This window comes from Zootoca vivipara, chromosome 9 (assembly GCF_963506605.1).
Source record: "Zootoca vivipara chromosome 9, rZooViv1.1, whole genome shotgun sequence".
Lineage (NCBI taxonomy): Eukaryota > Metazoa > Chordata > Lepidosauria > Squamata > Lacertidae > Zootoca > Zootoca vivipara.
The window spans coordinates 29,092,829-29,118,683 of NC_083284.1; the positions used below are offsets into that span (position 1 = coordinate 29,092,829).

General features: G+C 44.8%; 1 protein-coding gene across 10 annotated transcripts in view; it reads left to right on the top strand.

The window, feature by feature from the left end:
• The window catches only part of BLTP1 (bridge-like lipid transfer protein family member 1), a 117,830-nt gene that overhangs the window by 55,920 nt on the left and 36,055 nt on the right, over positions 1 to 25,855 (top strand). For 9 of the 10 annotated variants that reach the window (XM_035114174.2, XM_035114176.2, XM_035114179.2 and 6 more), the window contains exons 37-51: positions 325 to 476; positions 1,216 to 1,366; positions 2,922 to 3,074; positions 3,443 to 3,683; positions 9,482 to 9,630; positions 10,199 to 10,418; positions 12,669 to 12,827; positions 14,174 to 14,349; positions 15,817 to 15,992; positions 17,092 to 17,798; positions 18,029 to 18,274; positions 18,921 to 19,014; positions 20,686 to 20,736; positions 24,022 to 24,228; positions 24,371 to 24,609. In XM_035114174.2, coding sequence (XP_034970065.1) covers positions 325 to 476; positions 1,216 to 1,366; positions 2,922 to 3,074; positions 3,443 to 3,683; positions 9,482 to 9,630; positions 10,199 to 10,418; positions 12,669 to 12,827; positions 14,174 to 14,349; positions 15,817 to 15,992; positions 17,092 to 17,798; positions 18,029 to 18,274; positions 18,921 to 19,014; positions 20,686 to 20,736; positions 24,022 to 24,228; positions 24,371 to 24,609 — 3,121 coding nt within the window. The remainder of the gene's footprint in view (positions 1 to 324; positions 477 to 1,215; positions 1,367 to 2,921; positions 3,075 to 3,442; positions 3,684 to 9,481; positions 9,631 to 10,198; positions 10,419 to 12,668; positions 12,828 to 14,173; positions 14,350 to 15,816; positions 15,993 to 17,091; positions 17,799 to 18,028; positions 18,275 to 18,920; positions 19,015 to 20,685; positions 20,737 to 24,021; positions 24,229 to 24,370; positions 24,610 to 25,855) is intronic. The other variant, XM_035114177.2, reaches the window with a different exon arrangement.

Genomic DNA, 25,855 nt, shown 5'->3' on the forward strand with positions numbered 1-25,855 from the left:
ACACACACACACACGCTGATTTTGACAAAGTAGTAATCATAAATAAAAAAATAAATAACCTCTTGCGATGGTTTGACCCCTTTACGTTTTAACAGTACAAGGCATGTTTTCTAATGTTCTTGATTGGTAGCAACACATATTCTTATTTGCTAAATGGATCTGATTTTCCTGTCATTTCTCACTTTGAATGCATCCCACTGGGAAAGCATGCAATCCATGAGCACTTTAAGAATATTTTAAAGAACGGGAAGCATTTCTTCCATTCTGAAAAACAAATTTATCTTGCACCTTTTATCTCTATTTCCTTTATCTTTTTTTATATAGGATGAAGGGGTTGAATCAGATGATCTGAAAAAAGACAACCCTCTAAGGCCGCCTCCACCTGATTCTTGTAGCATGAAATTGACAATCAAAGAAATTTGGTTCAGTTTTGCTGCTCCTACAAATGTGCGTTCACCTGCCCATATATTTTCAAGGTACGGTGGTTTTTGCTTTAGAGTATTCAAGCTGCATACTATAGTCTTTTAGGCCAAACCTAATGGTATGTTAGCTATGTATCTTTGCCTTGAAGTACAGGGTTCCTTCCCCCCCACACACACATACACAAATGGGGGCCCTGATGTGCTATCAGTCCAGAAGAGTCTCCCCTCAATGTCTGTAATTTGTATTAGGTGGGGGAACTCCCCAACTCCCAGTTAAAGCCTTCTTCCTATACAAATTTCAGGAATTCTAGATCAGGATCCTAACAGGAGACAAAGAGTTAAAGCCCCCAGATATCCATGCTAGGGTCTTGATCTAGATCAAGCTCCTCGCCTGAGTTTCCTGAGCTGAGGTGCTTTCACTTCAACTGTTGCAGTAGGTAGTTACTGTCATAATAACAAAGGTCTACTTAACGATTACCTCAGTTCATAATTATCCAAATTTGGCATTGCTCACTAGCATTGTCTCCTTGATCTGCATTGCTATGTCTATAATAAACTTTTGGAACTTAACATGCTTTATATGAGCTGGCTTTGGATTGGGTTCCTAATAAGTGCAGATGAAAGCTGGGTTTCAACGCTACCAGCGTTGTTGGTGTTTACGGAAAAATAATTAAACCTTTCAAGTGTACAGTTAAATAATATTTAAATAGAAATTTCATATTCAATCACCAGAGTTGCCACTAAGGAAAGTGAAATTATCCTTTTATATCTGATTTCCCCCCCCCCCCAACAGGCAGCTGAACCTTCTAAGCACAGCAACTCCTGCTGTTGGTGCTTGGCTTCTTCCTATTGATCAAGTGAAGTCCTCCTTAAACAAATTAGAAACAGAAGAAACACTACGAGTTTGTGCTGTCATGGGCTGTATAATGACCGAAGCCTTAGAGGTGGGTGTGTTGTTGATACAGTGGTACCTCGGTTTATGAACATAATTGGTTCCGGAAGTCTGTTCATAAACTGAAGCGTTCATAAACTGAAGCGAACTTTCCCATTAAAAGTAATGGAAAGTGAATTAATCCGTTCCAGATAGGTCCGCGGCGTTCATAAACCGAAAATTCATAAACCGAGGTGTTCATAAACCGAGGTTCCACTGTAATGATGATGATGATAATTTATTTGTACCCCACCCATCTGGGTCTCCCCAGCTACTCTGGGCGGCTTCCAACAAAGATTAAAAATTCATTAAAATGTCACACATTAAAAACTTTCCTAAACAGGGATGCCTTCAGATGTCTTCTAAATGCCAGGTAGTTGTCACTCTTTGACATCTGATGGGAGGGCGTTCCACAGGGTAGGCACCACTACCGAGAAAGCGCTCTGCCTGGTTCCCTGTAGCTTCGCTTCTCACAGTGAGGGAACCACCAGAAGAATAAGAATTAAGTGTATCACTGCTTCCTTTAAAAGTGGTTTAATTTTTAGAAGTGTGTTGGCAGGCCCTTCTGAAGTTCATCGTTGCAAACAGTTCTTAGCCCAGTATAGTTTTCCTAGCCTGTTCCTTTGGAATACATGGAATAACCTCATGTATATTATCTTGGAGGACAAACAGAATGCAAATGTGAATATTATAATGCCACTCTGGAAATGGATATTGATATTGATATTGGCGTCTTTGCCTTTTAAAAATAATTGTACCTCTACATTCAAATACCTGAACCTTGGAAAGTACTGGAGCAGTGCTGAATGCTTTTTTCTGGCCTGATATTAACACTTCTACTGTCCTGCATGTGGCTTTGAACTAGTTAATTGCCTTACAGTAGTTATATCTAGCCCTAATATTTCATTAGTAGGATATCATTTGAAACCAGGCCAAAACATTACTCAATATAACATTACATTTTCCGTACACCTCAAATTGTTATTAGGATGATCCTTGCAGAAACAGAATGAATGTTTTTTGGTGCTCAGGTGACTTGTATTTTAATTTATTCCGATTGCATAATGATTTTCATTACTAATTGCAGTACTTGAGTACTTAGTATTTTGATATGTACTGATGTGGCTGTGGTAGAAGATGAATACTAGACATGCAACTGAATTCAGCAGAAAAGGAGTAAAACCACATGGAAACATCAGCGTGGTCCTATAGGAAGAGATTGAAAGACTAGGGATTTGTATTTGACAAAGAAATTGTGGGTTCATAAAACACGTTGTTAAGGTTTATTTGTTTTCTGTAGTCTGTTTTCATATAATGTGAAATGCATAAGAAGTTAGGTTTTGTCAACCTTCTGTTTTAACATAAACCAAAAATAACGGAACATTACAATGTTTCTAAAATGCTAATGCCTTTAAATAGTAAAATCCTAATATAATTCTGTATCTAGGCTTTGGTATATGCACAATATGTGCAGGCCTGGTGCTAGATTTGTAATGTGTTGTGTATTGATGTATTCTAATGTATTGAATCAGTGAATTTAATAAATGTAACCACTTTTATATGTTCAGAACAAAAGCATACACTTTCCTTTAAGAAGCAAGTACAACAGACTCACTAAATTAGCCCGTTACCTACAAGAAAATCCTTCTTGTTTGCTGTGTAATATACTGCACCATTATCTTCATCAAGCAAACTATTCCATCATTGAAGATGCAACTATGGTAAGCTAATTTGCCATGTGTTTACAAGTGTATTTAAGTGGAAATTATTTTATTAAATTTCCTAGCCAAGCCTGTATGTTTTCACGTGTCTGAATTGCTTTGGCCATGAGGTGTTCTATTGAAATAGCACAGAGACATTAATGTGGTAAGATAAAAGAAAAAAAATAAACCTTGTTTTCTTTTAATAAAATCAAGAACTTGAAGGTCCATCCCAGCTAGGCTGTTCTGGGCTAGCTGGTAGGATCTGCTCTCTGAAAGAAGTATGGGTTGGCTCCTTGCATACCCTGGTTGGGTTCCCCTTTTACAGCCTAAAAGGAGTTCCCCTTTTTGAATTTGTTTTTAGAGTGTTCTATGTGTTTGGCTTCTAGAGTGATGGCCTTCCTGCTCTGGTGACGTTAAAGAAAGGTCTCATTGCGCTTGCTAGACAGTGGATGAAATTCATTGTGGTAACACCAGCCTTCAAAGGGGTGAGTTTACATAGGCCAGCTCAGCCAATGAAACTCCAGTCAACTGTACACCATGAGCAAGAGGATGGCTTTGGCCTAGACAATGGAGGTGGTCTTCAAAGTGACACGAGTGCTGATGGAGCAGAATTTGAGTTCGATGCAGGTATATCTGTATTTCAACTACACTTTCTCAGCTTAACTTGCTTCTGTAAATGTACTGTAAATGTAGTTTCCTTTTTCTTCTTTCTTCTTCCCCACTCCATAAATGTCCTCTTATTTAATGTCTGTCAGCTGCACAAGCACACATTGTGTTTTGTTTTCTTTAAGTTAATCTACTTTGCTTTGGGAATAAATAATAATAATTGCTTCTGTCTTTTCCTTCTGTGTGCTATTGCATATTTCATTGTGGAATGGAATGCTTAAGGCTAGTATATATGTTCCTTGCTTATCCATGAGATAAGGTACTCAACTTAGCTTCACAAGCGGAAGTTATAGCCTCTAATACAGGAGTAGTTAACCTTTTTGGCTACATTCACCTTTGGCCAGCCTTCTGTGGGCTGCATGGCAGCAATAGGTGTGACTATGCTGCATTCAGTGTGCGCACACAGGATGTGCAAACAGGGCAAAAGACACTCAGGCAGATACAGAAATACACAGATACACAGGCTCTTCCTCTGATCAATTGAGATGGAGAACTTATCATTCCCTGCCCACTCGTTAAATGATTGATTTGAAGACTGAAAATTTGCATCCCCGTCAGGATGCTGACTGGGTGAAAAGATGTAAGCCCCAAAACCGTGTCTACTTAATACTTTTCATTTTTGCTACCAAATTTTGTGATCTTGGAGGGCCAGAAAAAATTGCTTGGGGGCTGAATCAGGCCCCTAGGCAATTAAGAATCAAGGAGATTTTAGTATGTAATAATTTAAAACATGGTTAGCATGGACATTAAGTTCAGTTACATATCTGCTATCACATGCGGGGGAAATTAATCAAAAGGTTTAGAAATGGACAACTATGCTAGAGTGTGCAAGTTGGCTGCAAATATTACACTTTGGCAGGAAGTACATACTTATTTGGGATGCGGGTGGCTCGTCCCAAATATTTAGTATTGGCAGCACCTTCTGAAGCTTTTTAGCCCAAGAAAGAGAATGTTGCAGTTTCTGAACACTAGTCTTGTTATCATTATGTAACTATATTGAATTACAATTTTGCTTACCACACAACTATTGAAAAATGTGTGTTTTGGAAAAGACCCAACAAATCAATATTTGTGGTTCTTGGTAATTTTACTGTATCTTAAGTACAATATGACAAACACACTAATAATTCTGCTACATAAAGCTTTTCACTTAGATTACCATAAATTGACGAAGAAGATCTTGATGCAAAGGCAATTGTGAAAAGAGCATAAAAATGGAAAACTGCTTTATACCGTGTTTCTCATATTATAAGTCATGTCTTATATTAATTTTTTCTTCAAAAAAACACGACATGGCTTATTTTTGAGGGATGTCTTATTTTTTAATAAAGTGCACGCGGGCGCTGTTTGCCGGGCTTGTCAAGCCCAGCAAACAGCGCCTGCCGATCTTCGGTGACAGGCGGGGGTGGGCGGAGAGCGGAGAACGATCTCCGCTTCCCCCCCACCCCCGCCTGTCACACAGCACAGGTCGGCGGGCGCTGTTTGCCGGGCTTGTCAAGCCCAGCTAGGAGCGCCCGCCGATCTTCGGTGACAGGCGGGGATGGGGGGAGAGCGGAGAACGATCTCCGCTTCTCCCCCACCCCCGCCTGTCACACAGCACAGGTCGGCGGGCGCTGTTTGCCGGGCTTGTCAAGCCCAGCAAACAGCGCCCGCCGATCTTTGGTGACAGGCGGGGGTGGGGGGAGAGCGGAGCACGATCTCCGCTTCCCCCCCACCCCCGCCTGTCACACAGGACAGGTCCGAAGATCGGCGGGCGCTGTTTGCCGGGCTTGTCAAGCCCAGCAAGGAGCGCCCGCCGATCTTTGGTGACAGGCGGGGGTGGGGGGAGAGCGGAGAACGATCTCCGCTTCCCCCCCCACCCCCGCCTGTCACACAGGACAGGTCCGAAGATCGGCGGGCGCTGTTTGCCGGGCTTGTCAAGCCCAGCAAACAGCGCCCGCCGATCTTCGGTGACAGGCGGGGGTGGGTGGAGAGCGGAGAACGATCTCCGCTTCCCCCCCACCCCCGCCTGTCACACAGCACAGGTCGGCGGGCGCTGTTTGCCGGGCTTGTCAAGCCCAGCTAGGAGCGCCCGCCGATCTTCGGTGACAGGCGGGGATGGGGGGAGAGCGGAGAACGATCTCCGCTTCTCCCCCACCCCCGCCTGTCACACAGCACAGGTCGGCGGGCGCTGTTTGCCGGGCTTGTCAAGCCCAGCAAACAGCGCCCGCCGATCTTTGGTGACAGGCGGGGGTGGGGGGAGAGCGGAGCACGATCTCCGCTTCCCCCCCACCCCCGCCTGTCACACAGGACAGGTCCGAAGATCGGCGGGCGCTGTTTGCCGGGCTTGTCAAGCCCAGCAAACAGCGCCCGCCGATCTTCGGTGACAGGCGGGGGTGGGGGGAGAGCGGAGCACGATCTCCGCTTCCCCCCCACCCCCGCCTGTCACACAGGACAGGTCCGAAGATCGGCGGGCGCTGTTTGCCGGGCTTGTCAAGCCCAGCAAACAGCGCCCGCCGATCTTCGGTGACAGGCGGGGGTGGGGGGAGAGCGGAGAACGATCTCCGCTTCCCCCCCACCCCCGCCTGTCACACAGCACAGGTCGGCGGGCGCTGTTTGCCGGGCTTGTCAAGCCCAGCTAGGAGCGCCCGCCGATCTTCGGTGACAGGCGGGGATGGGGGGAGAGCGGAGAACGATCTCCGCTTCTCCCCCACCCCCGCCTGTCACACAGCACAGGTCGGCGGGCGCTTTTTGCCGGGCTTGTCAAGCCCAGCAAACAGCGCCCGCCGATCTTTGGTGACAGGCGGGGGTGGGGGGAGAGCGGAGCACGATCTCCGCTTCCCCCCCACCCCCGCCTGGCACACAGGACAGGTCCGAAGATCGGCGGGCGCTGTTTGCCGGGCTTGTCAAGCCCAGCAAACAGCGCCCGTCGATCTTTGGTGACAGGCGGGGGTGGGGGGAGAGCGGAGCACGATCTCCGCTTCCCCCCCACCCCCGCCTGTCACACAGGACAGGTCCGAAGATCGGCGGGCGCTGTTTGCCGGGCTTGTCAAGCCCAGCAAGGAGCGCCCGCCGATCTTCGGTGACAGGCGGGGATGGGGGGAGAGCGGAGAACGATCTCCGCTCCCCCCCACCCCCGCCTGTCACACAGGACAGGTCCGAAGATCGGCGGGCGCTGTTTGCCGGGCTTGTCAAGCCCAGCAAACAGCGCCCGCCGATCTTCGGTGACAGGCGGGGGTGGGGGGAGAGCGGAGAACGATCTCCGCTTCCCCCCCACCCCCGCCTGTCACACAGGACAGGTCCGAAGATCGGCGGGCGCTGTTTGCCGGGCTTGTCAAGCCCAGCAAACAGCGCCCGCCGATCTTCGGTGACAGGCGGGGGTGGGCGGAGAGCGGAGAACGATCTCCGCTTCCCCCCCACCCCCGCCTGTCACACAGGACAGGTCCGAAGATCGGCGGGCGCTGTTTGCCGGGCTTGTCAAGCCCAGCAAACAGCGCCCGCCGATCTTCGGTGACAGGCGGGTGTGGGCGGAGAGCGGAGAACGATCTCCGCTTCCCCCCCACCCCCGCCTGTCACACAGCACAGGTCGGCGGGCGCTGTTTGCCGGGCTTGTCAAGCCCAGCTAGGAGCGCCCGCCGATCTTCGGTGACAGGCGGGGATGGGGGGAGAGCGGAGAACGATCTCCGCTTCTCCCCCACCCCCGCCTGTCACACAGCACAGGGCCGAAGATCGGCGGGCGCTGTTTGCCGGGCTTGTCAAGCCCAGCAAACAGCGCCCGCCGATCTTTGGTGACAGGCGGGGGTGGGGGGAGAGCGGAGAACGATCTCCGCTTCCCCCCCACCCCCGCCTGTCACACAGCACAGGTCGGCGGGCGCTGTTTGCCGGGCTTGTCAAGCCCAGCTAGGAGCGCCCGCCGATCTTCGGTGACAGGCGGGGATGGGGGGAGAGCGGAGAACGATCTCCGCTTCTCCCCCACCCCCGCCTGTCACACAGCACAGGTCGGCGGGCGCTTTTTGCCGGGCTTGTCAAGCCCAGCAAACAGCGCCCGCCGATCTTTGGTGACAGGCGGGGGTGGGGGGAGAGCGGAGCACGATCTCCGCTTCCCCCCCACCCCCGCCTGGCACACAGGACAGGTCCGAAGATCGGCGGGCGCTGTTTGCCGGGCTTGTCAAGCCCAGCAAACAGCGCCCGTCGATCTTTGGTGACAGGCGGGGGTGGGCGGAGAGCGGAGCACGATCTCCGCTTCCCCCCCACCCCCGCCTGTCACACAGGACAGGTCCGAAGATCGGCGGGCGCTGTTTGCCGGGCTTGTCAAGCCCAGCAAGGAGCGCCCGCCGATCTTCGGTGACAGGCGGGGATGGGGGGAGAGCGGAGAACGATCTCCGCTTCCCCCCCACCCCCGCCTGTCACACAGGACAGGTCCGAAGATCGGCGGGCGCTGTTTGCCGGGCTTGTCAAGCCCAGCAAACAGCGCCCGCCGATCTTCGGTGACAGGCGGGGGTGGGGGGAGAGCGGAGAACGATCTCCGCTTCCCCCCCACCCCCGCCTGTCACACAGGACAGGTCCGAAGATCGGCGGGCGCTGTTTGCCGGGCTTGTCAAGCCCAGCAAACAGCGCCCGCCGATCTTCGGTGACAGGCGGGGGTGGGCGGAGAGCGGAGAACGATCTCCGCTTCCCCCCCACCCCCGCCTGTCACACAGCACAGGTCGGCGGGCGCTGTTTGCCGGGCTTGTCAAGCCCAGCTAGGAGCGCCCGCCGATCTTCGGTGACAGGCGGGGATGGGGGGAGAGCGGAGAACGATCTCCGCTTCTCCCCCACCCCCGCCTGTCACACAGCACAGGGCCGAAGATCGGCGGGCGCTGTTTGCCGGGCTTGTGAAGCCCAGCAAACAGCGCCCGCCGATCTTCGGTGACAGGCGGGGGTGGGGGGAGAGCGGAGAACGATCTCTGCTTCCCCCCCCACCCCGCCTGTCACACAGGACAGGTCCGAAGATCGGCGGGCGCTGTTTGCCGGGCTTGTCAAGCCCAGCAAACAGCGCCCGCCGATCTTTGGTGACAGGCGGGGGTGGGGGGAGAGCGGAGAACGATCTCCGCTTCCCCCCCCCCCGCCTGTCACACAGGACAGGTCCGAAGATCGGCGGGCGCTGTTTGCCGGGCTTGTCAAGCCCAGCAAGGAGCGCCCGCCGATCTTTGGTGACAGGCGGGGGTGGGGGGAGAGCGGAGAACGATCTCCGCTTCCCCCCACCCCTGCCTGTCACACAGCACAGGTCCGAAGATCGGCGGGCGCTGTTTGCCGGGCTTGTCAAGCCCAGCAAGGAGCGCCCGCCGATCTTCGGCTCTGTCCCCCGATGCGCGACGGCTCGGGGAAGCAGGCAGGGAGCTCCTGCTGGGTCCCGCGCCTTCGCCTCTCGCTCGGTCGGGGCTACACGACATGGCTTATTTTCGGGGTATGTCTTATTTTTCACCAACCCTTAGAAATCCTGTCATGGCTTATTTTTTGGGGATGCCTTAAAATATGAGAAACACGGTAGTTGTGGCAAAGAGACAAGAAAAAAAATGGATGTGAACAGCTCAGTCTTCAGAAATGCATTATACTCTTTAAAATGTCAACAGGCCTATGTTTTAGGGTCTCAAATTGGGTTTAAATCAAATGTCTGCAATTCTGTGTACCAGATGTAAATTAGCACTTACAGGGCAGCCTGGTAATAAGCATCCTCAATAACCAATAGCCTTGGCTTCATTTCTCCTATAATTAATCCGTGCAACTGTTGGATGTTTCAGCCACTGTCAGTGAACATACAATGCTTCTGGAAGGAACTGGTGCCCGCCCCCCGCCTGCTGGTGTTTCTTCTGGGCCTGTGACAGGGGCTGAGATTATGAGGAAATTATCAAAGACTCATACACATAGTGATTCTGGTCTTAAAATAAAGGTAAAACTGCTTTATTCTTAAAACGATGAGATCGGATATAAAACAAACCACTTTGTGAAGTGCTTCCCCCGGCATCAAATGTAGCTTCATTGAGGTTTCACAGAGAGGAGGTGATTCAGAAAACCATACTCTGAAGCTCCTCGCCATTCTTTAAAAGCGGGTGGGGGCTGTGGGGTGAGCTGTGAGGAAATATGCAAGCAGGTGGGTGAGGTGTAAAGGGGTGGGGTGGGGGTTGGCCATGGTTATGTGTAAAGAGAGGAGGGACTGGCAAAGGTGTTGTGCCAAGCAGAGTGACTAGGGGCAGCAGTGCCTAATAGTTGCAAATAAATAAAAACCTCAAATAATTATATATATATAAACACCATATGATCTTAACCATGTTTACTGAGAATTCAGACCTACTGATGTCTAGCTATGTCTTGGGCTACAATCCAAGCTATGCTTTGGACTGTAATTTCCAGGAATTGACGCTTCCTCTGGTTCTGTTTGGTGTGACTTGTACATAAATAAACATGTGCAGGAGCTGAATATTGGTGGACTTACTGCAATGCCTATGTTTACATTTCAGGGTATCCATCCATATCACTCCCTGAGCTACACTAGTGGAGATACAGCTACAGACTCTCCGGTACATGCTGGTCGTTCTGGGCTGCTTATCAAAGAAAGTCCAAGAAAAGAGAGCCTACTCAGTTACTTGACAGGAAGTTTTCCTAGTCTACACAATCTCTTGGAAGGGACCCCTCAAAGAAGTGCTGCAGCCCCTAAAAGTAGTTCTTTAACAAGGGCAGGTACAGAATGCTTGTATTTTGGTTCAGTTCTAGCCGTGAAAGTGTTGATTGATAGCTTAATTTCACAAAATTGATGTTGCCTACTTGTTGCCTTCCAATCGCCCAGACACTAAGGTTGATGTTCTTTCCTCCTTAAGTGTAAGATGTCCTCAGGTGGAATGTATGCTACCCCGAGTGCTTGAAGGCAGAAACACTGTTGTTTCAAAGGACACACTCATTTTCTCTGAAGCCTCATTCCTCTTGTCTTTTCTTGAAAGCGGACAGTGAATTCCATTCTTTCTCTTCCTTCTCTCCTCCTCAGGCTTCTATATTTTTTGGGTCTGTTGTTTGTGCATAGTTGAGATAGTATTGTGTTGTATTATTATTATTATTATTATTTATAGGGAGCAGGTGGTGTTGTGGTCGAAACCACTGAGCCTCTTGGGCTTGCTGATTGGAAGGTTGGCAGTTCAAATCCACGTGACGGGGTGAGCTCCCATTGCTCTGTCCCAGCTTCTGCCAACCTAGCAGCTCAAAAGTATACCAATGCAAGTAGATAAATAGGTACTGCTATGGTGGGAAGCTAAACGGCCTTTCTGTGCTCTCTGACACTTGTCACAGTGTCCCTTTGTGCCAGAAGCAGTTTAGTTATGCTGGCCACATGACCAGGAAAGCTGTCTGAGGACAAACGCTAGCTTCCTTGGCCTGAAAAGCAAGATGAGTGCTACACCCCATAGTCGCCTTTGACTGGACTTAACTGTCCAGGGGTCCTTTACTTTTTACTTTATTATTTGTCCCCAATGGGCATAATTCTGTAGGTTTTTTTGTTGTCTTTTGTAGTGGTTAAGAGCGGTAGACTCATAATCTGGGGAACCGGGTTCGCGTCTCCGCTCCTCCACATGCAGCTGCTGGGTGACCTTGGGCTAGTCACACTTCTCTGAAGTCTCTCAGCCCCACTCACCTCACAGAGTGTTTGTTGTGGGGGAGGAAGGGAAAGGAGAATGTTAGCCGCTTTGAGACTCCTTAGGGTAGTGATAAAGTGGGATATCAAATCCAAACTACTACTCCCCCCTCCCCCCTCTTCTTCCTCCTCTTCTTCAGTAGTTTGATAGTTGTTGCTCTTCTCAAGGACTTTGTTTTGTGACATACCGGTACTTGTAGCACATCACCTGTTGGTAGTGATGTGTCCTGGCCCTCTGAAGTCTTCCCATTGCTTTCTTCAGCTCAAATTCCACTTGAGGACATCTATACACTCCTGTAAAGCTCAACGTTCCCTTTGCCCTTTGGATAAAAACTCAGCAAGGGCTAGACAAAAAATCACCTCCCTCTTCTTTCATAGTTCCTATTGAAATAGCATTATATTACCTAGCTCAAGGGGAGGCGGGTGGCACTATGGGTTAAACCACAGAGCCTAGGGCTTGCTGATCAGAAGGTCAGTGGTTTGAATCCCTGCGACTGGGTGAGCTCCCGTTGCTTAGTCCCTGCTCCTGCCAACCTAGCAGTTCGTAAACACGTCAAAGTGCAAGTAGATATATAGGTACCGCTCCGGCGGGAAGGTAAACAGTGTTTCCGTGCACTGCTCTGGTTCACCAGAAGCGGCTTAGTCATGCTGGCCACATGACCCAGAAGCTGTACGCCGGCTCCCTCGGCCAATAACGCTAGATGAGCGCCGCAACCCCAGAGTCGGTCACGACTGGACCTAATGGTCAGGGGTCCCTTTACCTAGCTCAAACACTACTGCTAAGATATACTAAGAAAAGGAAAGACCTAAAGCATTTTAACTTTATCAGTAGTAACTGAGACTAATAAGGAAATGCTAGCTGCCTCCTAGTCTGTTCCTCAGACAAGTCTTCCTTCCAAGAAAGGTCTTCAGTGAGGGATTCACTCTAATGACTGGACCATTGTCTGATGAACAAGTAGAAATCTTATTTTTGCAGTCATATTTTTAACGCTCTGTTGACGGTTACTGATGTTCAACAATAGAAATGTGTGCACAGATTTTTGCATAGTCAAAATGTACTGTTTTAAGCACACTAATTAGCACCAATGCATTTCTCTGCAAAAGAGCAGAAGAGAATAATAGCGAATAATTTTCAGAGGCAGGAGGATAAAATATTAATACCTTCAGATCAGTGACATACTGATAAAAGTGCTCATTTAAGCACAGGAAGGAAGAACTGTTAGCTCAGTGAGAGGTATGGGCAAATGACTGGGTCTGATCTGTGTCTTCTTTCCCCCCCTTCATTCCCAAATTGTTATTTTATATCCTAGTGAACACCATGCCCACTGAAATGTTATCTGAACATCCTTTACTATCGGAACCATCTTCTGTGAGTTTCTATAACTGGATGTCAAATGCTGTGGGCAACAGAGGAGGTGTGGTTCAAGAGTCTCCCATCACCAAATCTGCACACAATAGTCTGCCAACAGGTACTGATCTGAAATTCAGTGTTTGCTTGAATATTGACTATTGTATGCAGTTCTTATGAAATACTTAAGGAGCTGACTGTTCTTCTTTGGTTGCTAACTGAATCTGATAAATTTCAGGCATGGGCTGCTACATGCAGACAAAGTAGAAACATAAGCTGGAGCGAGCTTGTTTTTTCCTGCTCCATAGGGTGGGACTCAAGCCAATGGCTTCAGGTTACAATAAATGAGATTCCAACTAAACATCAGGAAGGTTGTGGACTCTCATTTGAGGTTTTTAAGCAGAGGTTGGATGGTCATCTGTCATAGATGCTTTAGTTGAGATTCCTGCATTTCAGAAGGTTGGACAAGATAACCCTCGTAGTCTCTTCCATCGCTACAATTCTATAATTCTAAGAGTTCTGCTGGATTGAACTACAGTGGTCCCTCGACTTACAAAGTACTCGACTTACAAAATTTCGAGTTATGAATGAAAAAAAATGGCCGCATGCTTACTTTTTTTTGACATCTGAAAGGAAAACCCTTGCGGTTTAGATGGGGTTTTCTCGACTTACGAATTTTAGATGCGGTTTACTCGACTTACTAATTTTTCCGTTTCCAGTGCATTCCTATGGGAAACCGCTTTTTTCGACTTACACATTTTTTGACCTACGAATGTGCATTCGGATTAAATTCGTAAGTCGAGGGACCACTGTACTGATTTATCCTGTCCAGTATTACATTCCCAGCAGAACTCACTAGATACTTCCAGAAACCCACAAGCAGGGCTTCCCCCATTGTTTGTTCCCCAACATCTGGTTTTCAGAGATACACCATCTGTGAACATGAAGTTGCTATCAAGGCCATGAGTTGTGAAAAACCAGAATGGCAACTTCAGGCATTTGATTTCTTGAAGAAAGGCCAGCCATTAATTACCCTTCTCAAAAATAAAAGGGTGAAGATAAAGCAGTTATTAGAATCATAGAATTGTAGAGTTGGAAAGGGACCCTTAGGGGTCACTTGATATTTGTGTCAAGATGTTTTGCTTTGCCAAATGATTGGAGACTTAAGGCCATTTATCATGCTGTCCTTATAAACAAAGGTGGCACAGACTCCAGGCACCGAAGGGTACAGTTTTTAAATATGATTTTCACCAGCTGGAATACAGCTTGCAGCTGGTCATTTTCATGCTTCAGTTCCTCCTCCTCTGTGAGTAGGTGAAATGCCAGCTGGAATTGGTTCTGTATCATAAAAATGTCCCTCTTCCCTGACTTGAATTTATTTCTCCTCTTGCTCAGTAAACTAAACAGCTTTACATATTTTAGCACTGTGTATGCTGCTGGATAATTAATGCAGGAACTATTTTGTAGGGGTAACTCCAAATCTTCCGACTATACCGTCAGCATCTGACTTCAATACAGTATTGTCCAGTGATCAGAACACATTGGATGGTACACATTCACAGCACAGTACAAGTCAGGATGACATTGCTGGCATCGAGGAAGGTAACCAGGGATTTCCTGCAGTTCAACTTGCAGATGCCCAGGTGAGTGTTTTGCCTTTAAAACTGGAGGATAAACTCCTTATCCAAGAAACAAAAGAAGGAGCTAGAATAGTTGCCCCAGTGTCCAATTATGGTAACATTTTAGCTGCTCCAGTATTACATTTCGCCCCCCCCCCCAATCCATAAAAGATTCTTTCTCTGAATCAATTTGCGATGTCTCACCAGCATCTCGTTATGAAATGACAACCTTTGAAATCAATAATAATTATATCTTGCCATCCCAGAATAACTGAAGGCATATCACGCACTGCTGATATTGGGCCATGAGAGCAGTAGGCCACTGAAATGAGGCGAGTCTGGCAGCTCTCCTAAGCAGAGAATGGAAGGCACCTGTGCACATGCATAGAGAGCATTGATCTAGACCAGCGCTTCCCACTGTGTGAGCTATAGACCCCTGGGGTATAGCGGAGTTATCTCACAGGGTTTGCAGATTACAAGGGCACGGGGAAAGAGAGATTATGGCCCCTAACTATCAGGTATTTTCCTCAGGAGGAGCTGGACAGAAACTGAACATCAGGGGTCTCATCCAAAAATAGGGTGGGGGAGGGAGAGGGTGACTGTGCTGGCACAAATCCCACTGCTGCCACAGCAATAGCCTGTTCTCATGCCTGGATGCTGGGTCTCCTGCAGTAGTGGCAGATGCGCAGGGCAGGTACTGTTTGTGCTAGGCTCTCTCTGATGTCAGCATGGCAGTGAGGTAGTGAAGCCCCCTTTCTTCTTTAACCCCTCCTTAATCCTTCCTTGAAAGGCAGCATTATTCATACCTCTCCATTCACTTGGCTGCCTCTCTCCTCCGCAGTTAATCATCTGCTTCTCTCCATCTTCCTCCCCCTGCCCCCTTGCCTGCATTGCAGCCAGTGCCATCTTTCCAGCTTTGAGGGGAAAGATTGTTTGCTGAAACAGGCTGTACACATAACCCTCATGGCAGGCTAACCTGGAGCGAGAGGCTGTGTGGCACAGAGACATCATACAGGGGATGTGGTTCATGGACACTTACACCAACCTGACTCAAAACACGGACCCTCATGGGCAGGGCAACCACCCAATTTATTGGGGTTGCTTTTCTCATCAAGGTTACTGCCATGTTCTTGAACTTGCCTATCCCGGACCAACACCTGGTGGAATTCCCTGGTTCAGGGAGGGGTTTGTCACAGTCTCCTGCTCAAACGAAGGGTTTTTTTATACTCAGATGGAATGGAGACGGAATTCACATCAAAGAAAGAGAGGAACAGAGAGCACTTGTGTCTTGAGCCTGGTTTTTACAAATGTATGTTTTTCTCTCTGATTTGGACTACACACTGATTTGAACAGTCTATATTATTCCAATAATACTGTCATTTTGAAATGCTTAAAATATGAGAGGTGCTTTTAAGATTGCAGCTATGTTTTCTGCAGGTGTTGAGCAATTTTTATAGCTCTAAAGAAATAACTTGATTCTATTTTTAATAGGTTGTTTTCAAACCACTTCTAAGCCACACAGGAATTCAGTCTCAGGATGCAGTGCCACTGTGCTACAGGATGTACTTCGGAGAGCATCTTTCATTCTCAGGGACTCTGGATTGCCTTAGGGCAGATATTGTGGATTCAGATACAGCAAAAGAGAGAAGAAGCAAAAGAGCCCGAAGGTATAGTAGTCAAGTTACACGAATCCATTCAGCATTAAAGAGCATGAACATATTGCTTAATCACTTCATTCTACTCTTTTCTGTCTGTTTTCTTTTTTCTTTTTTCTTAACAAGTCAAAAATAATTTAATAATAGACTTTAAGAAAATTATGAACTGAAAAATAGTTAAGAGTTGAAGTTACAATTGCAGCTTTTAAATTTTAACCTTAGAATAAATTTGTTTAAAACATTAGGCTGCTTGGGTGGATAAAATGCCCATCAACAGAAGCTTACAAGCAGAACAGTGCAAAATTTAAAACTTAATACTTCGCGTCAATATGTGACATTGAGTTCCTTGAGAGTGTCAGCAGTCACAAAGATACTTGTATATGTATACAGTCGTAGCTCGGAAGTCAAACATTTTGACTTCCAAAATGTTCGGAAGCCGCTTCAGATGTTCAGGTTCCAAAGAATGTTCGCAAACCGGAACACTCACTTCCGAGTTTGCGGTGTTCAGGAGTCAAAACGTTCAAGTCGCAAGGCATTCGTCAACCCAAGGTACAACTGTACTGAATTAGACTATTGGTCTGTTTAGCTCAGTATTGTCTAAACTGATGTACAATTGCTCTCCATGGTTCAGGCCTTCCTTAAGATGCCAGTTATTGAAGCTGGGACCTTCTGTATGCAAAACATTTGCTCTACCACTGAACTATGGCTCTTCCCTAATATCTTAAACAAAATATATGAAGGGATAGCCTTCAAAAAGAGAATGATTTTAACACTTTTGTTTGTTGTTGTTTAGTCGTTTAGTCGTGTCCGACTCTTCGTGACCCCATGGACCATAGCACGCCAGGCACTCCTGTCTTGCACTGCCTCCCTCAGTTTGGTCAAACTCATGTTCGTAGCTTCGAAAACACTGTCCAACCATCTTGTCCTCTGTCGTCCCCTTCTCCTTGTGCCCTCCATCTTTCCCAACATCAGGGTCTTTTCCAGGGAGTCTTCTCTTCTCATGAGGTGGCCAAAGTATTGGAGCCTCAGCTTCATGGTCTGTCCTTCCAGTGAGTACTTTTAACACTTAGCTGTTGAAGAATCTTAAAAATGTTTTGTATTTCTTTCTTAGGCAAGGAGCAGTCAATCTTCCTCCCCTTGAATTCAAACCAGCATTAATGTTGGAAACTTTTAGCATCAGTGCTGTTATAATGGAGAAGTCAGTGAGCACACCTCAAAACTCCACCAATGCCCTTGCTTTTCATGACTTTAACAAACGTCATTATAGTACCTTCCATTGCAATTTTACAATCTCATGTCAGTCTATAAGCCAGCATGTAGATATGGCACTGGTTCGTCTTATTCATCAGTTCAGTACCATGATAGATGACATCAAAGCTACGCAGACAGACATCAAACTCAGCAGATACACGGCTGGTTCAGCTTCTCCAACGCCCACCTTCAAAACCCGCAAACACAGAGATTTTCGTTCCTCTGACTTCAGTCGCAGCTCTCGCGGGAGTCTCAATGGTGTCAACAGAGTGAACAATGCAAAAAACAAGCGATCAAACAATGAGAACAATAAAAGAGAATCTCGAAACAAAAATTCACTTGGGAGATCAGAAAGAAGAACTTCTAAAGTATCCAGGAAAGGTTCAAAGGATGTTGTTGATCATGTGACCATTCATATGGACGACTCTGATTCAATTACAGTGTCAGAGCAGAGTGAACCTTCTGCAGAGTGCTGGCAAAATATGTATAAACTGTTGAACTTTTATTCTCTTATATCTGATCCAACAGGGATTTTAGAAAAATCTTCTGAAACGTTTTATCCAGCAGGTAAGAGTTTTTGAAGATATGGAACATGCATTATTCTTAACACTTATACAGGCTTAATAGGCAGTGTATAATATCTGTATTGAATTTAGCAGAGTATTGCTGCAGTAACTGCCCTGATAACATTTATACATAAGTGTAGCATGTGAATCTTTTGATGAATAAAGTAATTGTAGGTTCTGGTCTTGTCAATTTTGCCTAAATACTTCCTGATCTGATGCATTTTCTTGTAGGTGTTCGGAGCCCTACTGAACCTGCATGTAGGGTTGCATTTGAAAATGAGCAGGATAACAGCAGCTTAAGTAGAACACAGAGGAAACGCAGTTTGGTCACATCTGAACCTCAGCATGTGACCCTGATAGTCTTTGGAATAGGCATGGTAAATCGCACACATCTTGAAGCGGATATTGGTGGGCTAACGATGGAATCAGAACTGAAGAGAATCCATGGCAGTTTTACACTCAAAGAAAAAATGAAAGGTAGAAGAATTATCTGTAGAAACACATACTTGTTTTGTCGAATTTATATATAATTTTTGCAAAGTGTCTGTGATATAATCAGATCATTTTTTGATTATCCTCTTTTTGCTACTGAAATACACAGTAACAGAGAGAGAGAGAGAAAATGCCCAGCCAAACTTAAGTAAGCAGAAAAATTCAATTAAATTAGTGTAAAATATTTATTTAAATTAAAATGTTCATAGCATGCCACTGTCGTAGTAAAATTATTTCTAGGTGGTTTAGCTTTTACCACAGTGATAACGATAAATATCTTCTAGCACAGGAGTTGCCAACTTTTTTGGGCACATTTGCAGACTGAAGAAGCTCTTATGGGCACCACACATACCCTGCAACCAAACACAGCAGCCTGCACTACTGGTTACAGCAGAATGTATCTTTGAAGCCAAATTTCAGTAGGGACAGGGACCCCTGTGGGCTACAGGAAAAGAACTCTGCGAGCACATGCACACCTACCTATGTTGGCAACCCCTGTTCTAGAATTAAAATTTAACAGCATCTTTCTTATGCTTTGCCTGTTGCCTTTCCAACACAAATATGCATGCAAGAAATACATATTTTTGTACTACAACAAACACATTTGTGTTTTGTCTTTTTCTGTTTGAAGATGTACTGCATCAGAGGATGACTGAGACATGTGCTACTGCTCATATAGGTGGTGTTAATATTGTCCTTCTGGAAGGGATCACACCAAATATCCAGTGAGTGTACAATTTAAAAAGTGATACATATTCTCTAAATAGCAGTTATGCCTGTTATAGCCCGTCCTCCTCTTTTAAAGCTTTTATCTGACTGGATTACAAGGAGCTGTGATATGTAAGTAAGCTAAAACTGACAAGGTGATGAGAAAGAAATGCCTTTGTGTACTCTTCTGTCAGGCTTCAAGCATTTAGATATAACTGCATAAAAGTATAATAATATGAGATGACTAAAATTAAATATTAATAGCATTGCACAGTATTTCTGAGCAGCTAGTTCGTAGTAGGAAATGGACAGAATATTTTCCATAGTCAAGACTGTTTTTTTCCAGCAGATTTTGCATCATCATTGAAGTGTGTCAAACCAGCCACCTTTTATAAACCTAAAAGGATCTCCCTGAGTATTTTACCCTTTGACCTATTTTATTGCATATATTTAACCAAAAAGCTTTTATCAGTTTCAAACTATCCCCAGTCCCATTTCTTTTATACTACTGTTCATTTTATTATCATTATTATAACTATTTGAATTATGTACAGTTTTTTGTGACTGGATGAAAATGACATTCCAGCATTGCATGGGGTTGGACTAGATGACCGTTGGGGTCCCTTCCAATCCTACAATTTTATGATTCTATGTTATATGCATATTTATATGAAAAAAATGACTTGTGTAAATTTTTGTACTTAGTTTCAATATCCTTTCATATTATTCTATCTTGACAGATCCACTGTGTACAGTAATTCTTAGAACAGCAATTTGTTTTTTTAATGCTGGGTTCTTTATACTTGCATCTTATAAGACAATCTGAACTTCCTATATATTGTTTCACTTTATATTTGCGCTTGGGTGTTTAAAACAACAAATCTACCCACCTTTTCTGCATGAGCATCTTGAATGATTTTACTAATACATTCACATTTTTAATAGTCACACACTTGTAATTGCATGATATTGTCATACATCTCAGCACTTAAACTAGAATAGCGAGACACTACAAACCATTTTCCTGTGTTTTATGTACTATATGAAATAGTACTCTTTATTTTTGGCAGCATTTTCATCACCAACAAACTTTCAGAATCTGTATTAGTCCCAATAGTTTGTAGATAAATATGAATTTAACATATGCAAGTAAAGTTTGTCCTGTCATGAAGGATAGCTGAACTTTTTCACAAGAAGCAATGAAAAGTTGGTTCAAAGTGTAGTTGTTGCTTCTGTTGATAGTATAACAGGCATCCCCAAACTGCTGCCCTCCAGATGTTTTGGTCTACAACTCCCATGATCCCTAGCTAACAGGACCAGTGGTCAGGGAAGATGGGAATTGTAGTCCAAAACATCTGAAGGGCTGAAGTTTGGGGATGCCTGGTATAGCGTGTGCTCCAATGGGACCAAGAGGCTCTTGCATGAGTTGACTTCCTTATTCCCAACTGGGGCAGGAACAGCTCTGCATATACCCTTTTTGAACAGGCAGAAATGTTATCTGCACTGAAATGAATGGGTTTGCTGAGCATTACTTGGATCCCCCATGCTTGCAAAATGCCATTGCTTAAAAAATAGTATTTCCAGACAATTGGTCTTATTGTGGGTTACAAATATGACTAATTCTTCTGCATGACTGTTCTTTATTTTGCTTTGTTTTTGTTTTGCTTTCTTCCAATCTTCACTCGTAGACTGGAGGATTTCCCTACATCACCAACAAGCACAGCCAAACAAGAATTTCTGTATGTCACATTATGTTTAAATGGCTTGCAGTTAACACTGTGTGTAGTGTAGCTAAGATGTGTCTTTTGTGTTTAATGTAACCAGCTGCGCCTTAATTGTAATTAACATGAAATCAAATTGATATAGTATATTGATCAGCCTATATTAGAAATGCTCTGGGTTAAGTATTTTATTTTTGCTCAATAACATAAAATAGTTTTGAAACAGGGTTTTCTTCCCTAATCACAAACTATTTATCTAGAGTCACTAATATAGACTGTAATATGTCAGATCTATGATGACAACCCAGATAAATTAGATTGATTTTATATCTTACCTTATGATTCTCCACAAAGTTATGCAAGCTGCTAACATGTCAGTAATGACTTTATGTATTCAGCAATGGGTGGGTGGGCCCACCTCAGCTTTTAAAAATAAAAGTGTAAAGGCAACTCAGTATGGGAGTTAGAGACTCCATGCTTCCAGAGTCTACAATTTTGCTTTTTACGTGAATGCCTCCCTCTAGTAAGAATAACAAGATGGAGCCCTTTTCTTGATATTGGAGCTGGATAGGTGGGCTGGGTTTCATCCCCACAGTTGTGCTGTGCTTTGGAGGTACTAGATTTTGCAGTGCACACATACACAAACACACCTCAAGTGGCAGAAGCCTAAACTGTGGTGTTGTGGACTTAGATCAGGCTTCCTCAACCTCGGCCCTCCAGATGTTTTGAGACTACAATTCCCACCATCCCTGACAACTGGTCCTGCTAGCTAGGGATCATGGGAGTTGTAGGCTGAAATCGTCTGGAGGGCCAAGGTTGAGGAAGCCTGACTTAGATATTTACCTGCTTAGGTCTCTGCTACATGAGTCAAGGAAGTTGACAAACCAAATAACTTGTGATCATGCAGTTAAACTTTATTCTTAAAAGCTGTCATGAAAACTCTCGATGTTGCACAGAAATAAAGAAAAAGCATTAGGTTCAGGTTACCTAAGGAACTGATGGATATCACCAAGGTGAAATTGAACTCTTCTTTCGGACAATATAACTGACACAAAGTATGATTCAGAGCAGCTTTGTGTGAGAGATATTTTGGCTTATGAATTTTGGATATTTGGCTTATGAAAGCAGTGTATGGAAAGCAGGGGCAGAGGAAGGCGTATGTGGTGGGGGCGGACCGACCTGGGTATCTTCGCTGAGGGGGGGTAACATTTGGCAGTCGCAGGCGGGCGGCACGCCAAATGTCCGCCATCAGCGGCTCACTCCATCCCCGGCTATCCTGCACCTGGAGGGCACCCTCCGTGCCACGCCCCCCCTCGGTAGCATGCCACGCCCTGGGCAGCGCGGGCATATGCTCAACCACTGATGGAAAGAGTTATTTTTCATCTGAACCAGAGGTGGGAAAACTGGATCCAGCTGGCAAGCTAGAGCCTTACCTTACCCACCCTTCATAGGCCAAGTTTGACAGGTCAGTGGGACCACTTACCTGTTGATCAGCTGAAATCATTAATGATGATAGTTGATTGGCACTTCTCAAAGTCCAATGGAGGTCACCAGTCATCGATGATCAGCTGATAGATAAATCAACTTGCTTTCAAGATGTTCTTTCAGGACCACCAGTCAGCTAATTGGTACAGAGGGGGTGGCTTCCAAAAGGCCCTTTGAAATCTCTGCAGAAGACAAAATGCTCCCCAAACTGGAGCATTTCCCATCTGCAGAGAAAGCAGTTTGTATTCAAAGCACTTTACACAATAACTGCTTCTCTGGAATGAAAGAAAAAATGTTCAAATTTTTCCAGCACTTTAAATACATACTGCTTCCTTTGGAAAGAAAAGAAATTCATTTTCAAAACAGAATGTGTTTTTTTCTTTCCAGAGGAAGCTTGCAAAGCCCTTTGTGCAGTACTTCCCAATCACTCAACAGCTAATGGTTGGTTGCTTGGAAAGTGATGTCATGGCCTTTGCAAGCTCTGTGCCTGACACTTGGGAAGTGCTAAGCACAGGACTAATACTGGGCAAGTACTGGGGGAAGAGCTTTGTAGGTGCCTGCAAAACCTCTTTTGTCCAAGCTTTTCCTTTACCTGCCCCTCACATGGCATCATATAAACTGTCAGGTGTACAGCAGGTGGCACAGCTTGGCCAAAACAGCCTCACAGGGTCAAATGAGGTGATCTGGTGGATCTAAATAGACCCAGAGGCAAGAGATTCACCACCTTTGATCTAAGCAATTGGTCTCTAAACAAGACCATTTAAGATCAAGTATTTCAACTAAGGCTGCCTTTCTAAACCACATACACAAAAGTACGGTAAATTTCAATGAAATGTTTCACAATTTTTTCTATATAATGAGTGCAGTTCACAAAACTTGTGAGAGTATTAGGTTTTGGCTGCAGGTATTTGAAAGGCAAGTACAGGGGAAATTTCTCCTTGCCGGAGCCAATACTTGCAGAGTCTTATTTTGATAGATAACGTTTTGTATACTTATGTCTTGGTTGAAAATATGAAATGTTGGCTTATTGATCCCCAAGAAAATTGGAAAGAATATTTAAAGTACAGATATGTACTTTATGGTACTATGGTACAAGTAGTATTTGTCATTCATACATGTCAGTCAACTGTGATGAAATAACTGTGTTTCAAGTTTTCTTTATTTTTCTATTTAAAATATATTGCATTTGCTCTTTTTCTGCTTACTTCAGAAACATAAAATAGCCACAAAGTTTTCATTGAAGCTTGCATTTTAGTGGGGAAAGATATATTTCAGTGTTCTTATTAGGTAATCTATTTGTCTGTTTGAAATTAGATATTGGAAAGGTTATCTTCTTAAACAGCAGCTGAAGTCAAATAAAATCCTTTACTGGGAGATTTGCATGATAGTATGTGTGTGTCGTCTTTTTGCCCAGAGTGTGGTGTGTTTTTTTTAAATGATTGGAATTATTTAGCTGTTTATGCCCCTGCACGCCATTAAAGCAAATGACTGTATCAGTTGACAATAGTCATGCAGTTATCCATCCTTAATTTGCTGTGGTTCTTTGATATCTAGCCACAATTGTCAGCTTCAGTTTAGGTTCCTGGAACAGGAATCTCCCATGTAATATGAAAATTGACTATTATTCTCTGCAACTATGCAACCATATACACCTCTACCCTGAAGTAAGTCCCATTTAGTTCAGTGGAGTTTACTCTTAGGTAAGTGAGGATAGGGTTACAGCGTGAATTGCTGATAAATTTAACTGATGATGCAAGATGATTCACTAGAGCGGCTTTGTATTTTAAAACATGTAAACAAGTTTCTTCTTCTTCTTAGAACTGTGGTGAAATGTAGCATTGCCAAATCACAGGCTCTTTATAGTGCCCAAAGGGGGCTGAAAACAAACAATGCTGCAGTCTTCAAAGTCGGGGCTATTAGCATCAACATTCCTCAGCACCCAGCTACACTACACAGCATGATGGTACGCAGCTCTCATCAGCTCTCAAAACAAATCTCTGACCTCATCAGACAGCCAACCGTAGTGTGAGTATTGCAGTTGATATATGTGTCTATTTGGAGGCTTGACTTGGTTGCTAGGGTGAACTAAATTTGCATGCTCAAGCTCATATGTTAAAATGTTTTTTTAATATCCAGTAATTGGTATTCTTTTTTTTAAAAAAAATAGTGCCCAGCCTACAAAAGAAGATATTGCAACACCAATGCCTGCAGAAAAAACACCCACAAGTGTAAATCAGACACCGATAGAAACCAATGAGTTTCCACAGTTGCCAGAAGGTTTGGAAAAGAAGCCCATAGTTCTTAAATTCAGTGCCATGATTGATGGAATTGCGATTGGAGCAGCACTGCTGCCATCTTTGAAAGCAGAATACAAGATGGGAAGAATGAGAAGTCATGGAATGACAGGTAACATTTGCTTCATATTGGGGGGTGTTCCCAGGTTGGTTGGCACATGTGGGAATGTTCTAGGTTTTAAAAAAATGCATTGATTTTGTGTGTGGAAAGTAGCTAAATCACTAAACGACAGTTGTCTGTTTTGCTTTTGTAAAGAGAGGAGTTCTGCGTCACAACAAAGTGTCATTAGTTCACATTTTAGTGGCTGCTTGAATTACTATGGCCACACTCAGGAAGGATTTTAAAATAGATAATAATAATAATAATAATAATAATAATAATAATAATAATAATAATAATATATTTATACCCCGCCCATCTGGCTGGGTTTCCCCAGCCACTCTGGGCGGCTTCCAACCGAATATTAAAAACAGTACAGCATCAAACATTAAAAACTTCCCTAAACAGGGCCGCCTTCAGTTGTCTTCTAAAAGTAAAATAGTTACTTATTGCCTTGACATCTCCTGGGAGGGCGTTCCACAGGGCGGGTGCCACTACCGAGAAGGCCCTCTGTCTGGTTCCCTGCAACTTGGCTTCTCGCAACGAGGGAACCACCAGAAGGCCCTCGGTGCTGGATCTCAGTGTCCGGGCTGATTGGTGGGGGTGGAGACAGGACCGAGGCCGTTTAGGGCTTTAAAGGTCAGTACCAACACTTTGAATTGTGCTCGGAAACATACAATATGTAATATTTTGTATGCAATATACAGTAAGGTCTTCAGTGAAGTTTGAATGGCATGAAACAAAAAAGTTTGGGGGTTTAACTCTCAAATATTTAAATATGAACCTGATATATTCTCTTAATATTGCATATGCAGTGTACTTTGTTCATTGATTTCTATTGTTTATTTTTAGCTTGTTAATGGAGTGAAATAGCTATTAATGGAATAGAATAGGTTCTAAAAAGTACTGTTTTGGCCTCAGTATAAGCATCCCTTTCCCCCCAAATTCTGACCATGAAAAGTTAAAGTGTGCCTTAAATTTGGACCTTACAAAAATGGTCTTTTACTATATCGCTGCTGAAACAGGCATATGGTAAAACGGAACGGGTGCGAGTGCCTGCCAAATTTTAAGGAAGTGGCTTATATTTGGGTATTGTCTTCCCCCCCCCTTTAAATTTTAAAGGTGTGGCTTATATTCAGGTGTGGCTTATATTTGGGCCAGTATGGTAATGGTTGTGTTTTGGGACAGCTGGTAGGCATACCTCCCTTGCACTTGCATAATTTCCATACCCTCTGAGGAATGAGATGAGATAAAAACT